At 40.1% G+C, this 17,378-nt stretch overlaps 1 protein-coding gene across 2 annotated transcripts in view; it reads right to left on the reverse strand.

Moving 5' to 3' along the window:
- The window catches only part of LOC131572810 (metabotropic glutamate receptor 3), a 44,491-nt gene that overhangs the window by 6,864 nt on the left and 20,249 nt on the right, over positions 1-17,378 (reverse strand). Inside the window, exon 3 of one of the 2 annotated variants that reach the window (XM_058826181.1) lies at positions 2,295-3,361. The exons of the other annotated variant lie outside the window; for it this stretch is intronic. Within the exon in view, the coding sequence (XP_058682164.1) occupies positions 2,295-3,361 (1,067 nt within the window). The remainder of the gene's footprint in view (positions 1-2,294; positions 3,362-17,378) is intronic. 2 annotated transcript variants of the gene reach the window in all.

Here is a 17,378-nt window from a genome sequence, read left to right on the forward strand (position 1 = left end):
CTGTATGGGTAAGACAAGACAGGAGTTTTCTCATAAAACAAGAGTAAATGAAGCTACCTTTATTTTCATTAGTTTCAAATTGCTTTTTTTCACTATAAAAGCCCTCTTCCCCCACCCTGCTTTTCCCAGGGTTTGTACTGCCTGGAGCAGCTCAGCTGTGCTGGCATAATTATACACTCAATCAATTAAATGATTTGGGTTAAAAATAGCTCCATCCCACAGGGCTCTTTTTAATCCAGGTCACTCCAGTGGTTCAGTGTGTAACTTGGCCTCACAGATGAGACTGGTGTGCTGGCAGAGTGGAGAAAATCCCACTAGACCATGTGTTGTGCTAAGGCATACGGAGAACAGGGATAAGATTTGGGACAGCCAACACTGCTTCACCAAGGGCTACAGATCTAATTTATCTGGAATTCTGTAAAGCCTTTGATAGGTGCCCTCAGCACCATTCTCTCTAAACTGGAGAGATATGGATTTGATGACTGGGCTGTTAGATGAATAAGAGATAGGTTGGATGGTCACATCCAGAGGACAATGGCTCGGAGTCCTGACAGGCATCAGTGACAAGTGATGTCCTTCAGGTGTCCATATTTGGAGCAGTGTTTTACCACATCATCATAAATGACATAGATGAAGGGATCAAGTGTATCCCCAGCAAATTTGAAGATTATTCCAGGCTGAGTGGGGCTGTATTTAAGGCTGTTTATTGGTGGTGCTGCTAGACTAGGGCTACATTAGGATGGCACAAGTTGATTCAGAGTCAACTTGTGATACTGCATGGAAATTAAATATGGGTTTTTCAAAGTGTAGGCTTGTCATGAAGGTATCAAAAATATGTTAAAAGTGTTTTCTGCTGATTTTGTAATACCTGAGTTGGTTTATTTGGAACCTTGTATATAAATTCAATGCCTACAAGTGGTTTCAAAAACTCCACTCAGGAGATAAGGCTGTAAAATTCTGCTTGAACAATCAAGTCATGTTCCTCTTGGCCATTACTGTCTGTACTGCCCACTCATGTGACTGTCTGCACTGATATTTCCTTCATCTTGTGTCTGTCTTCCCGATTGCTTTGGGTGTCCTGAGCTGTTCCCTAGTGCCTTCCTTAAACTTTTCCTTCATTAACTTCAATCCATTACTTGCTATTCTAACTTCTCCTGAGACTGAATAATCCCTTCCTCTAGTTTTGTTGCCTTGAAATTATTTATAGTCTGTGATCACGTCTCTCTGGGTTTACTCTTGTCTAGACTAAATATATTTAGCTCTTTTACTGTCACTCTGCATGTCTCACTGCGTCATTTGTTACTTATCCTTGTTTTCTAGAGGTTTTCAGTACATTTCCTAAGCTGAGTAAAATAGCACTAAATATATTGTTCCAGGGTGGCCACACCAAAAGTAAGTTAACTGACATTATTAGCTCCTCAGTTTTATATGCTATTTCATGTACACACTATTGGCAATAATACCCCCCTAAGGTAATCTACCTTTCTTCTGGGCAGAAAGTTGAACTAATTCTCTGAAAACTGCTGCAAGGGCCAGCTCCCACTGTCACTTCTCACATCATAATAACTGTGAGATTTCCAGTGGAGCAGATCTGAATCTTTTTTCTGAGACAATTTCCTTCTGTTCAAAAATACGATTTTATTGAACTTGAAGCTTTGCAACACTATCTGACAATTTAAACAGTTTAATGTTTCTAAAGTTTGCTGGTGAAGGCTGAACAATATTTACTGCTCAGTGAGCGTGTGTTTTGTAAAGTGCAGAAAGAATAAAAAGTTCTGTATTTAAGTAGAACGTTTGTTGAGGTTTTTTTTAACAACTCTGTTTCATAGTAAAGTTTGAAATTCTATCCTTATATTTTTTTATTTGAAAGGAAATATCATGTTTTAATAGCAGATTCTTTTGCAGAAGGAGACTGGTTAGCACAGATTTTATTTTAAGCTCTATTTCTGCCAAATAACTCATTATGATTAATTTTGGGTCACGATCTACTGGGTTTCTGTTAGGACTGTGACTTCAGATAGTGATGGACCCAAATGAATGCTTAATCCATATGTTATGCCTCTATTACAGTCAGACTAACAGTACTAATCCCTTCCAGCTCTGACTGCACATATTCTTTTAGGAATGAGACCACCTTTCTTAGAAGTAAGCCAAAATCTGGTAACACTGAAAGAGAACTTGTTGGCAAGGGACCCAGGGGACAAAATAAGTGGAACAAAAGGCTTTAGAGAATGCAGACATGGTCCTCTAAAGTGTTGCATATGATTTATGGAAACAGATGTCCAAAGACTTACTCTGTAGTCACTAGATGTCACATAAAATATAGGGAGAAAGGCCAGCCAAATGATGCACGTTGTGTACATTGTGAAACCGATAAACTTGGCTTCGTTGAAGTTCTCTGGACATTTCCTGGTTTTGAAGGCGTACACAGTGCATAAAACCACGAGGATGACATCATATGTTAAGGACATTAACATACTGGAATCCTTGACATTGCATTTCAGGATGACAGTCTCTCTCTTCTCGGGAAGCGTGTATCTCCTGGTGCCTGGCGCCTCCAAGATGAGCCACACGGACACCACCACCACCTGCACCAAAATGAGACTCAGGCAGATGAACACCTGAGAGCTGGGGCTGATGAACTTGGGCCTCTGAGCACCGTTCTTTACGCCATCAAATATTCTGGCGATGCAGTTCGTTTTCGTCAGGAGGGCAGAGTAGCAGACGGCAAAGGAACTTCCCAGCCCCAAACGGCGCAGGGTGCAGATGGCTGGAGAAGGCTTGGCTATGAAGAAGAAAGTCATGCTGTAAGACAGGAAGACCCCGAAGAGCAATATGTAGCACAGTTCACGGCCAGAGGCTTTGACCAGGGGTGTGTTGTTGTGCTTGATGAACACTCCAATGACCATGAAAGTACAAATAAAGCCCAGGCATGCGATGGTAACGGGACCTATTGCCCAAGCATCTTCCCACTTGATGTAGTCTTCTGGGAGGTCATAGCAGCCAGTCAGGTCAGCTGTGGGCCACTTTCCAGGCCCGCAGTCTGCACAAGTGAATTCATCAGCCAGGTACTCATAGGTTTCACAGGGAATACAAATCCAACAGCAGACATCTCCTGGTTGCATATTCTTCATCTCATTAGGAGCGCAGGGGTCACTGCACTGGGAGACAGGGACAGAGCTCCTGGACCAGTGGATAGAGTCTACCTCCAGTGACAATGTTTCTGCCCACTGACCAACCTTCACATAGGAGTATCTGTCTCCAGTGAACTGGAAATTGAACACGTTGTATCGTCCTATTCCGTCTCCATAGGCATCAAATTTGACCATACTGTCTGCATCATTGGGAGGGTTGAATGGAGCTGTGGGGAAAAAAAAGAAAAAAAAAAAAAGAAATAGAGAAATGTTATTACCAAAGCTACATACCATATTTTTTTCATCCCTTTGGCAAGCACAGGCACCTGGCAGCCTATAGAATACAATTCAGTTGTGAACAGGTAAGTCAAGAAGTTTGTGTCTGTCTCAGTTTTGAACCTGGAAGAAGAGCTCAGATAGTGGACCTCTATTTCACTTTACATTTATAAATCTAAGATGACCAATGTCCTTACTTTATTTTGTCTTGGATAAAAAACAGTTGTCTGATTATTTGTCCCAGTATGCATCACTGCTGTTTCTCACATTTTCTCTTGAAAGAAAGAGGTCTGCTTCTGAGTCTCAGCATTTTTTGGTGATACTTGGCTGCCATGATATAAGAAAAATTAAATGGTCAGGTCATTAAATTTCAGTTTTGATGCCAGCAATCTGGAATGCAGAGTTGAATAGAGGATTCATTTTTAGGATGATGGAGAAGTAACTGTGAAGTCCTCAACAGTTTCTTACTACATCTTCTTCTCCCTGTGTTGTAGGAAGTTTTGAATCCCTTCTACTTTGCTTGTTTTACCAGTTTCTGATATTTCTTGTATGGTCTGAAATCCCCAGGATGTGCTGCTTTGGTCCAGTATCTTGTTTGGGGAACAGATGAAAAAAACACAAGCTGGATCTCGGACATTCTGTGAAATCAATATTGTAACACTTCTAACTGGTAAACTCTGGAGAGTTTTGTTTTTCCTCCAGCTGAGGCTTATCCAGGGAATGAAGAAATATTAAAAATCTGGGAGGAAACTGCATTTACCGTGTGATTTATTGGTCAGTTGCTGTAGCATCAAAGGTAAAAAGCTTTACAGGCAGAAAGTAAAAAGATTTTTTTTTTACCATTGATGAGCAATAAAGGTGATTTTATTTCCCAGTGTCTTTGGCCATATAAGTAGTTCCACTGTCATTGCTGGAATAAATCTCTTTCCCTGCCTCTGTGCCCATGCTGTGTTTGAGCTTGAGCAATAAAGGTGTAATACCCTTCTCCACTTCAATCTCCAGATACTTTGGGTTTCTTGTGTTAGATTTATTTAACTTCTTTAAAACACTGAGGCCAACTTCTTTCACCTTTATTCCTGCAGAGCATTACTTTATTTTGCAGTACTTTGGCTAAGGTCAGTAAAAGGGACACTGGGTTTTGTCACAGAAGCCCCAGCTGGAGGGTTGAAATTGTGATCTGCACATCCTCAGGTGCTGCACTTGGAGTGCATTTCTTTCCCAAATTTCTGCTTATTGTAGGGAAAATTCAGAATACAATTTACAGCAACCTATACTCTCTTCTGAGTCAAGAATATGCTTGTTCTCATCCCTGCCTCCTCCTGCTCCTCCCCATGTCAGCTGTGTCAGCCACAGTGGTGGACAGCCTTGGTTTGCAGGATTACAGAATCATGGAATTACAGAATTATTCAGGTAGGAAGGGACCACCAGTGGGGCCCTCTGATCCTGCTCAAGCAGGGCCATCCCAGAGCACATGACACAGGATTCATGCAGACAGTTCTGGAATACCTTCAGGGAGGGAGGCTTCACCCCCTCTCAGGCAAACTGTTCCAGGGCTCATTCACTGCACATAAAATAATTTTTTTTCTCATGTTCACGTGTTACAGTTTCTGTCCTTTGCCTCTGTCTTATTGCCAGTGAGAAGAGCCTGGCTCCCTTCAGATACCCACATACTCTGATGAGGTCTCCTCTCAGTTGTGTCTTCTAAAGGCTGAACAAGCCCAACTCCCTCTGCCTTTCCCCATATGACAGGTGATGCAGTTCCCTTATCATCTTTGTACCCCTCTGCTGAACTTACCTCAGGAGCTTCATGTCTTTCTTGTACTGTACAACTTAGGACAGGGTAGCCCAGGAACTTGCAAGAAGTTTATTTTGTCTTTTTTCTTTTTTTTTTTTTTTTTCTGTCACTGTTGCGACTAGTTGTAGCACCCTGTAGTCCAGCAAGACCTCTGAGACCACAAAAATAAAGAGCAGCATAACCTTCCCCCAAATAGCCAGTTCTGCTGGAAAGTGACATGCTTTAAATTAAACAGGTATATAAATTCAAAATATAGGTCAACAAGAAGAATATTAAGCAGCTTTCCTCCTCTCCCTCCTCCTCCTCCTTGCACAGGCATGCAAGCTTCCTCATCCAGGAGCAGCATTAAAACGAAATCATAATGCAGCACTTAACAGCTCCTCAATAATGTGCTGTCATTGCCAGTGTCTTATTTCATTATTCATAACACTTATATAGATTGTAGAAGCTGTTAACACAGCAGCCCAGATTTAAGAAGCAGTTTATTCACTTCAGCATTATCCGGGCCAGCTCCTGAGGAGGGCTGAGAGCCTGGGACTGCGGCTGGCACCAGTGGAGCTGCAGGTCAGGAACACAAACTGCAAACTGGTTCTTTCACATCCTCTGTCAAGTGAATAACTTGATGGCAACAAGAACCCCGGTGCAAGTTACCTGGGGGCCTGAAACACCAGCACTTTTCAGGAAAGAATTCCCTCTGTGTAACGTTTAACAACTTCTTATAGAAGTTCTGATAGAATATTTGTCATTTAAATAGAACAGAGTACTTTCCTTAGACTTTGTGGGTAGGCCCAGAAGGCAAAGCAGGTTATCTCACACAGAGTTAGCTTGAAGCTCAAGTATAATTGCCTTCCACAGGGCTGTTCCCACGCTACAAGAAACAAAAGATTTTTGTAGGACAACATGTTCTAAGTTAACCAAAGCTTGTAGCTTGAAACATTCATTTTTAGTGGCTGCTGATAGAGGAAAATAAATCACCCTCTTTCAGATGGAAAGGATGAAATCATTTAACCAAACAATGATGTATTAAATTATAGTATGGTGAGCCAAAGCCTACCAATGAGCCCACTGGGTGGCAGCAATTAATATACCCACTGATTGCATATAAAATCACTAAGGCATTTTAAGGTATCATTTATCAACATATTCTAGATCCCTGTAACCAGGACAATCCCGTAGGATCACTTCCAAAGAGTAATGTTTTCACAAAATATGATGTAATAATAATCATAAATCAAGGTGCTTATAGGCAAGAAATATACTTATCACAAGAAAGCAGGACTTTATTTTTTAGAGTAAAAATAACAGTTTTTGTAAATTGGTTTTCCCAGAGATGATGTCAGACTGTCATAAGTCACTCTGCAAATTTTTTTATATATCTCAGCTTTAAGAGGAAACCTACAATCTTTATAGCAGGTATTTCTGGCAGGTCTATTTCAGAGTTGTAGCTCAGCTCTTTTCCACTCATCCCTTGGAAGAGGACAGGCAAGAGTCTCTGGATCTCATCAGCTGCTAGCTAAGGGGCTGAGTGACAATATGAACTTTGCCTCCTTTGAGCCTTTGAATCTTCTCCTTCCCTTGCACTTCATGAAATAAGTCAGCCCTGTGTAAAGCAGTTATGGAAGAGGAATTTTGTAAAGAAGTTATCAAGGAAAATAAAGGATAATTAAAAAAAGACTTAAACCAGTGATGCTTTGTGTTCCAGCAATGGAGATGTAACAGCAATGACATTTATGAGAGCAGGAGGGCAGAAGACAGAAATCTTTGGAATCTGGGTGCAGGCAGCTCAACTCTGTCAGCTCCTTGGAGAAATCCTATTGGAGGAGATAATTCCATTGTGCAAGTGGAGGACAAACTCTTCAGCTTCAGATAAGAGAGGAATAACTGCAGATTTATGTTTTAGTAGCAGATACAGATAAGAATATAAAATAACATCATAGCTTTTATGTAATGAATTATGTCATTTGTTTCCATCTTCCTAAGTGGGATCAATTTTTCCAGCAGTCACATAACTTGTAAAAATGTGCTTATCTCCTGTTGAAAGCAGGTGAGTTGCTTTTATTTAGAAATTTTTAATATTTTTGGTGTCAGTGATGTACAGCTCTTGGTGACATGAAAAATTTCAGAAAGAAAGTTCTGAGGGGAGATTTATTTTATCTTTGAGAAAAACCTCTATTTGAAAAAGTAGTATGAGAAATATATTTAAATACTTCTAATTCTGCACATTTTCTCAGTTGTGTGAAAAATACTCCAGGATTTTTTAACAAGGAATGAATAGATGAGGAAAACAAAGCAGTTTTCATCCTAATTAGGCACTGGAAATCTTTTAAGAGGCTGAGAAGCTTAGGGAAAGATGTGTGTCATCTCAACTGGCTTGGAATCAGACAGGGTTTTGTTTGTCAGCAACATCTTCGGGCCAGGAAGGATATTTTGCACAGTCTTGCATGTGTCTGGCACAGATTTGAGTGTGTAGAAGTTGTCCTATAACAAACATCCTCAGTAACACTTCCTAGTAGGAATGATGAGAGATATCCCTGTCTAAGATGTCTAAGAACATTCTTCACGTCCCCTAAAACACACATCTGCCCTTTGCAGAGTGTATTCTTTCTAAACAAGGTACAGATCACAGAGGCACAGCTCACTAACTAGGATGCAATTCATTAATAACAAGGCTTGATGAAAGCACTGCAGTTTTTCAGCTTGTCAGTTGGCAAAGCTGGGAGATTTCATGTGGTTCAGAAAGAAATGTAAAAAGGACTATTGGGTGCACTGAAGGTACCTTCTTCCACAGCTTGCTGGTCCCAAAGATTATGAGGAGATTATGATTAAATACAAATGGGAAAGTAATGAGGGAAAAGGCTGTGGTTTCTGAAAAGTTGAGTGAAACCTCCTTAGTCTCACTAGATGGTGCTGCAAAAACTTCAAATTTCTGATTTAAGACTGAAAAATAAGACATTTTTATGTAACAGGAAAACAAAGTTATTTTTTAACCCCCCCTACTCTTCCTGTTACATATCCAGGGCAATGTCTTTTTAAAACACTTTAACAAAGAGCCTAGACAATAATATAACAGGATATGGTGTGTTTGTCCAACAGGCTCATCCATGTGTATGATGCTTTATCTTGAAAAGTATCAGACAAGACCCTGAGAACGCATATTTATTTTCATTCTCTTTTATTTTAGCTTGATATGGCTTGTTGAGGTCAAAGTGACTTATTTCTGCTTGGCTGTTAGACTGAGCACCAGAGAAGTGATGCACCCACTCCTGTTTCTGCTTCAGCACAGCGCAGCTGGTTCCATACCTGACTGACAGAAGGCACATTGAAGTTTTCAAATTCAAAAGTTTGTATGGGGAAAGATCAGAGTGAAGTGTCACTAGATTGTACCTCTCCACAATTAACAGAATACTAGTTTCCATGGAGACAAGCAGTCGCTTTTGACCTCTGCACCACTGTCTCAGGGTGTGTTTGGGTCATATGCAGCATTGCTTCTTCTCATTTAAGAAAGGAGTGAGACAAATGAGACAGATTAGTCCCCTACAAATGTAATTTTCCTACCTGTGCCTACAGATTTTTCATTCAGGTCTGTGGTTTCTCTCTTAGGCTAGGCACTTGCTATAGGGAATTTTAAAACTATTCACAGATCCCCACAACTTTTGCACTGGTCAGACAGAAATGTTTTCCTCAGGCCTTGTTGCAACGATCTATCACGGGATATATGTGGATGAATTATCCCAAACTTCTGTCTTATAAAAGACAATGAGTTCACTTTAGAATGGTATCTAGAATAGCCCAGCCAACCTGCTCTTTTTCTGTTGACCACCATGAGTGTGACAATCTGAAATACATCCACGATTTATGTATCTGAAGTGAGATGAGTAGCACCAATGTCTGGAACAGAAAGGCTCACAGCTGGAGCACCAAGTGGCTGCAGCATGTCCAAGCTCTCTGCAGTGTACCTTCAAGCAGGTGTCTCACAAGCTGTCTGCACAGGCTGCTCTGGGGGCTATCACAGACAACAGTCTGGGAACATTTGCAAAATAAGATAAGAAGGGTCTGAAAAACGAGAAGAATTCCTTCATCTTGTCGTTATCCTCATGATCCTCAGCCTAGCTGAACACAGAACTCACAGGCTACCTTTCCTGTGAACTGCTTGCCTCAAACAATGTTTTACATTTCCATGTGTTGTCCTCTTGCTTGTGTGGCATAGGTGTAGTCTTTAGGATGTGGGAAGAATGAACTAGATGCTAAGTTGCAAACCTTCATCAAGAAAACTGTGAAATTGCCCTTATTCTTTTTAAGAAAATTTAAGGAATTTTAAAAAAGAATTTATTCTGTCTTAAACTGCTTGGATTTCGAGACATGGAAGGCAAAAGCATGAAAAAATTCTGCAGTCCTTGTATTTCTCCTTAAAAATACAAATAATCTCCCCTGAAATTAAGAATATTTCTAGCAGTTTTTTGGTTAAGGTTGTATTAGTTTAACATTAAAATAAATACTTATGGAAAATCATCCAAGGTGTTTTTCTTTAAGTAAGTCTGATAGGTTGATAATTAATATGAGTAATTTCTGAGATTCCAACTTTGAAATGCCTTTCAATTGATGCCATTCTTTTAATTTAAGTTTATCCACATAAAGAAATGGTTGGCACAGGAGGCAAAATGCATGCAATGTAATTCAAACCAGCAATCAACTTGCAATTACAAAGGAAATTAAACCATGACTTCAAACTGCCTAACTCCTCCCTCAGGCCAACTCACTGTTTTGTACACAGAAGCAAGGGGAGCCCACTCCCATTATGAAGAATTATGGCCACTGTTTAGGGTGACAACACAGCTCAGGAGATGGAGCCATAACTTCTGGGCTGGCCTTTGGTAGCTCCTGAAATGTTTTGATGTCAGGAAAATTTGAGTTGGCTGGTGGATTCTCTGTCAGTTTCTGAGCATTAATGTTGCTCTCAGAGTCTGTGGTTTTGGTTGTGACTTTCTGCCAGGCCAGGGGTTATGGGTACCTTGTGTCCAGCCTGAGAATTTGGGAGAGGGACATTCCCATGTAACCTCAGAGCTGGGAACTGGTGCCATGCCTTTTACCCCTCTCTTTCTAATACATCCAAGGTGCAGCTGGAAGAGATTGAAGCTGTGTTTTAATTTTGCTAAAATTTACTTTTGGACTAAACTGGGGACATGGTTATGTCACAGGGGCACAAATCTTTCTCTTTTTGGAGGCACTGTTCATGACGTGCTAATTCCACTCCCAGACTGCATATGTAGCTGTCTAAGGAAGTGTTAAACACCTAATAATACTTTTTGCTCTTCTTTGTCAGCCTGAAGGAAATATGAATAGATTTAGTTATTAAGATATTAAAGGAAGTTGGTTAAAATATTCTCTCCTCTGTGGGGACTTGAGGATTAGAGAGGTGTTTCCAGACACAGCTCTGAATAATTTAGTTAGATAGTTTGCCCTTAGAGATCAGAAGCAAATGAACCATGAAATAGACCCTCTGGCTGTTATTTCCTAATTGACTTGATACGAAGACACTCCCAAATCAGGTGGACTGACATAGATTTAATTACTTATACTGCAGTGCTATTATTTAGTAGTAGTAATATTGTAGCTGTGACAGTCCAAGATGTAAGAAATTTCAGGTGTCTAAGAAAGTAATTTCTTATTGGACTTACAGATGGAAGAAGTGCACAAGCTTTTAGACCCAAGATCACTCCATTAGGTCATCAGCACCATCGTTCAATAAATTTGACCTTCATTTATTTTGAAGGAACAACTCTGCTCAGAGTTTAGTATATCAAGTTTTTATTTCCTGCTGGAAACACAATTTCCCTTTGCAAACAGCCTCATTACTATCCATTTGCAGAGTAATTGCTGAAAGCTTTTTGTTCACTTCTTTTCAAGTATAGAGATCAGAAACACAAGGTTTGATGGAGATGCAAGACAAGATATGACAAAGAGATGCTGTGCCAAAAGCTTCTTTTTTTTCCAGATATGTGGGCAGTCTAATAAAGGTATTGCCTCTTTCTACAAATCTTATGACTCTATGCTATTATTTTTGTTAAGGAGCTACTGAAAACTCTCAGCAATCATTCTACAAATTGCTAATAATGAGGTAATTTGCAAAATGAAATTGTATTTGCAGTAGGAAAATAAAACCCTAAGTAGTGAATTCTAAGGAGTGCATGTATTTGAAATAATTGCAGCTCAAATTTATTGAACTTTTTGTGGAAAAAAAAGGAGCTGTAGAATGCCTCAGAGCTGGAATAAAGACACAATACCATGGTGAAACACAGAAACCTTTAGGCTCAGACATATTATGCAGCTCAGTTATAGCATTTGGCACATCTGACATAACGCTAATGGGGGACAGAGAATTAGAGTACAGCTGGAAAGGCAAATGTTACGTACATCACATGGTGTAAGATTCTGGAGTGGATCAGTTTTCTTTAGGAATATAATATGTGAATGAAAAAAAAATCTATATTTCTTGAACATAAGTTTAATTACAGTGTCTATTTTGGGAGTGCAGTTTTCTTACAGATCTCCTATGGAGGGTGGAAAGAAATTGGCACCTCTGAAGGTGGGTTCTGGCTAATGTGAGATGCCATCAGGGAGGTGGGTAACTTCTTCCATCAGTAGTTCTCCAGTTATACCACAAAAGTGTGCCAAAGAATATGTGAAAGCTGTGTGGCTTCAATTTTGGCCACTGATGGAGAAATAAAACTAATATTTTCAGTAAGGCCCACCACACACATTGAATGCGCTCATCTTCCTTTGTAAAGGTATGAGTCTGGATTTTATTATTACTCTTTTTCCGTATAATAGGGCAGTGGCTGGAAATGCACATTTACTGAAATTGCAAGTTAATTCTCTTTTTAACAGAGTCCATCTCTGACCAAATGCTGAGTGAGCCAGAGAGATGAAAGTAGGCTTCTCACAACAAGGAATTTCAGTCAAAAGAGAGTGAGATACAGGATAACTTTTGGCTTTTAAGGTTATTCCTGCATAGCACACACAAGCTGCCAAGGTAACATATCTCTCCCAACATCTTCAGTTTCATTTGCATGTGTTATGCTATAACACACAGCCTGCACATCCTATTAATACTTGCAAATTCTTCTGTTCTCAGGGATAAAAGATAAAGCTGAGCACAGAATCATTTTTGCTAATGCTTTGCTCCACTGAAACAGTTCAGCAGCAGCAATCACTGGACCTCAGGGGAAAATGTAAAATGAAAATGTTGATTTATTTGCCTGTTTTATGGTGGAAGCAGAGACACATTGATAGGATTAGACTGATAAAATGTTTCAGAGATCTAGAAAAGACATTAACAGTACTGCCTCAAACCTTCCTCTGACTTGAGATAATTTCTTCTCCAAAGAGCCTTTAAAGATGGGCTTTTTATTCTTTTAGTTACTGGAGCATTAACTAGCCATTAGCTATTTATTCAAATGGATGTGAAAATGTAGTAGAGGAAGTTTAACAAAGTTTTTCAGCACATTTTCATCAGTTCCCTATACCAGCTTCATGATTTTTTAAGTCAGTGTCTGGTGGAGACCTATCCTGGTACAGCAGGCCAATCTTTGACATAAAGCTGATCACTTGGAGCAGTGATCAGCTGCTGCATTCATCAGGGCAATAGAGAAATGCCATGGAAAAATCCTACTTTTACAGAAACCACAGGTGAAATTTATTTATAGGGGTAAAATTATTTATGTCAAGGAAAGGAACCACAAGAACACAACCTTCTGCTGTTACAGGCAATGACACAACTGCTGCTTAGGCTAGAAGAGTCCAGCAACCCCATCCCATAAATTTTGCATATGATCAGGCATGTCCTAGTGTTTTGGAGCAAATTTAAGACTTCTTGTAAAAGTTAGAGCCACAGAGAAAGTGTTTCCATGGGTGGAGAGCAGGACAGTTCTGTAGCAGAAGCACAGGAAGATGCTTGAGGTCCCAGAGCTGCACACGAGCTGTTAGCTACTGATCACTACACAAATTCAACCTTGGGGAGACACGAAAACAGTTTTTAGGGCATCATTAATAGAAAGAAGAGCATGTTTGCAACATGTGCAAAACATCCTGTGGATGGTGAAAAAAACAAATACAGTAACAAGTAACAGCCTCTCCAAGAAAAAGAACCAGGACTGTCACCTGACTGTGGATGCTGGAACTCATCAGTGATGCTACCTGAACACCAGCAGGCTCTCCCTTCCCTTCCACTGATTTTGGATCTGCTGCTCACTCTTTATATAAATGCAGTCTCAACAATCATACATCAAGTATTATTTATTATTACAGATTTGGGTTAAGTAAAATAAAATTTTAAAGAATGGTGGGTGAGTGCTCCTGTGAATGTGAGTGTTCATGCCTCTCTGTGTTTTTTCCAATCCATACAACAAATGTGGTTAATACTGGGTCACAGAATCTAAGTGATATCAGATGTAGCCTTTAGGAATCACAGTCCACCCTGAAAATGCATATTCTCTCAGCTACAGAGTTACATGAGATTTCTGTAGCACATACATTCTGCAAGAGGACTCTGTTCAACCCTGGGCTTCCCTCAGCTTTCTCACACCAGTAGTTTCCCCATTTCCCCTGAGCACAGTGCAATCCCTTCCCTGAATAAAACTATGGTGTTTTCTTCACTGAGCCTCATATTTCAGCCACAGAACTGGTAAATATTTCATATGTACAAAGGAATTGTTGCCTTAGCTTATTCCATCAAATTGCCTGGAATTTGTGTAGCAAGTAGAAAAATGTTCTGCATTAAACCTTCATTGAATTGAGGAGCAATTGGAGATATGCATTTAAAAAGTGAATACCTCTCAGTCTTCAGAAATGTTCTTGAATTTCTTCTGTAAGAAAAGTGCTAGATGTATATGTGTCATTAGTCTAGAAGAGATGGGATGGTGCATATATTGCCAAGTAGAAAGATGGGCTTGTACAAGAAAAACAAAACTATAGGAGATGAAATTCATACGCAAAACTGAGGGGGCAGGGGCCTTCAGATTGTGAGGTACAATAACCTCTGCTTTCCATATACTGGGTGTTTGCAACCATCATTCCCATCCCCACAGCTTCTGGCCCTGAGCTGTTCTTCACATGCATTTGGGAAAGAGTCAGTTTTTGTGTGAAGACCCATACCACATTACTGATCTTGGTAATTTCTTTATAAAATACATGCCTTAAATTTAAGGATTTATGCTGGGAGACATGGTCCTTTCTGGCTTAGTGCTGAACCTGTTTTCATCCCAACAGTGAGCAGGTAAGCTGCCCATGGATGGAACAAAAAGCAGAAGAGCAAATGAAAGGATTGTTCCTGTAGCCATGCTACAGTTAGGATTTCATGGACATTTCTGTTAGAAGTTCCTCTGTCTCTGATATCCCTGTGCATGAATATGTGTCTTGTTCCCCTTGCCTTGAAGAATTTTAATATTCTTTGTCTTCACTTGTTATATGCTCAGACAAATATGCTTTCATGACAGGAAGAAGGAAACAAAAGGAAATGACTCACTGAGATAACAGCAATGAAATATATTTTTACATTATATTCTATATCTGCTAACCATAATAACAATAAATAATCATAAATATTGCAGTGATGTCAAGGCAGATATTCTCTGGGATGCTTTTAGAGGTGTTTAGAAACTTGGCTCTGACAAATGAGGAAATGAAAGTCACACACATTTGTCTGTTAGGTCCATCAGTTTGCAATTGATGGGAGCTGTGCAGAAGATCAGTTTGTGAATAGCATGAATATGTAAAAGGAGTTTCTGCTCCATGAAGACGTAGAGGTGGTTGCTTTTTGAAAAAATGGGAAAAATTTTGGGACAATATGCCAGTGGAAAATGTAAAAAATGTCTGTTTTGAGTTTGGATTGAGTTTCTTTGTCCCTTTTTATAGAGAAACAGGCCTGTATCAGTGAGTGGTGGAGGTTTTTTGCACTGGGAATCAGAAATGGAAAAGACAGACTTGAAGGGAATAGTTCAGGCTTTGTAGAAAGCTGAAATAGATTCACATGCTCATCTGGGTTGCAGTTTAACAAGTACAAATACAAATACAGCAGTTGGCAAGGGACAAATTTGTTTGCAATCTTGCTATGTGGAATCGATGTAGGATTCAGGCCATGATCCATGTCTAGATAGCAGCACCAGGCTGGGCTGTGTCAGTGTCTCACTGATGCAGCTGTACTGGTCTTGTCCCTGTTTCTGTTTAACCACTTTTAGCCTGGAAATATCTTTGTACTGTGGTCTACTGGGTGAAGAAAATGTCTTCCAGGAATGTCATGAAATTAATGTTATTTCAGGAGAAAAAATACTTTTCTATAATTTATGTTTTCACTTCTGCCCTTGTACTATAATTATTAGCTGCTAACAAGGATATAGGTTTTGAAAAATAACATAACATTTAGTTATCTTTGGGATTAGACATCTGGAATTCTGACTTTCTGTAGTTTTCTTCATTACCTTTTCAAAAGGTGGGTTTTCTTGGAGACTCACTGGAAGTCCAGGGCACACCTGGATTGCTCAGAAGATTAAAATGGATTCACCTGCTCATGTGTTGTCCTCATCTTCAGCACTTCTGTGGTCACATTCTGAGCACAGCCTTTGCCTCTGTCAGCCCCTACTATTGCAGTATCTCAGTGTGCAAGTGAGACTCACTGATATTAAATATGAAAGTACTACAGTGCTCTTCCAGTAGCAGGTGGTAGAGAAGAATCTGGTCTTTCCATGGGCTTTTTAGGGCCAAATTAGATGCTAAAATGCAAGGGATAGGAATCCTGGACCAAAGTCTTCTTTCTCACCTGATACCTTCTCCTTCAAGGTCACAAGAAAAAGAAGCAGACCTGACATCTCTTATTATGTTTAAACATTTCTCCCAGGTAAATCTGCATGAAGAATAAGAATGTAATGCCATGGCATGTCCTGGGTTGCCCCACTGCTGTAAAACCCAGTAGGATTGAGAAGGGGAATGTGCATAATTGGGGGATGAAAAGGTTGTATGAGACTTCCAGCTCCTCTGAGGACTTGTGCAGACCATTGGTGTTTGGGATTCACATATCATTTGCAGCAAAACAAAAGATTAAAAAAATATCTATTATAAAACAAGCACCAGGTACACACAGGAGCCTGTGATTTAGAGAAATTAGGTTACCAAGCCTTCTGTCTCTCAAATATGTGATCTGAAAGAAAATCATTGCTGTTTGGCAGTCATGTGTTTCTCCACAAACACAGGGTGTCTAATCTCATCCTCATTTACACACTCTCATGGATGCTGTGAAATCTAGAGATTTATGGCTGCCTGAAGGCTACATTATTAATAGGAGATAAGCAGCTGACTATAAATTACATACAAGGCAGAGACTATATAATTTTATGTTCAGTATTTCATAGCTCAGCTGAAGTGGTGGGTTGTTTAAATATTCAAGTAGAGGAAACTGAGATGGAGATCTAGTTGCAATTTTAGGGATGCCAAAGTACTTTCACCTAAATATGCCCCTATAACAAATTTGGGGCTGTTGCTGGCCTGTGGTTTCTGCATGCTTTCCAGGAATGACACCCAGCTGGGTAAAGGCCAAAGGCAACATACTTCCAGAGACTTCTGAGGACTATGAAGAAAAGCTGTTGCTGCCCTGTGTCCTGCTAATGCTGCCTTTCTCATCTTTCTGTCCATGGGAGCTCAGTGCCCAGGTCAGGCAGAGAGCAGTGGCAGCAGGTGACAGTGGAGGCACCAAGCAAAAGTACCTTGCCCCTGAGTTGGATGGGGAGCAATGGCCCAGCACACCTTGGCCTCAGCTGCTGGAGTTTATCTCAAGGGGAAGAAACACAATTCAGCCTCTGCTCCTGCTCACTCAGGCTAATTACTGTGAATTAGTGACAAGGGAAAGCATGAAACAGCAGCTTTTTATGATGATCTCTGGCTTGATAGCAGACACCATTAACAGGCAGGTCACTAACCTGCCATTATGGTGAGAGAAGTTTAATGGAAATTTTATTTGGAACAGGTGCCTTATAGATGATGACATAGTGTCCCTCTGCCAGCTCAGGTATCCAGTTCACAAGGTGCAGTGACTGACACACAACACATCCAGAGTGCAGACCAGTTGCTTGCCATCATGATATCTTAAACCTAAACTGAGTGCTGAAAAGGTTCTATAGCATTTTAGT

This window comes from Poecile atricapillus, chromosome Z, assembly GCF_030490865.1.
Source record: "Poecile atricapillus isolate bPoeAtr1 chromosome Z, bPoeAtr1.hap1, whole genome shotgun sequence".
In the NCBI taxonomy this organism is placed as follows: Eukaryota; Metazoa; Chordata; class Aves; order Passeriformes; family Paridae; genus Poecile; species Poecile atricapillus.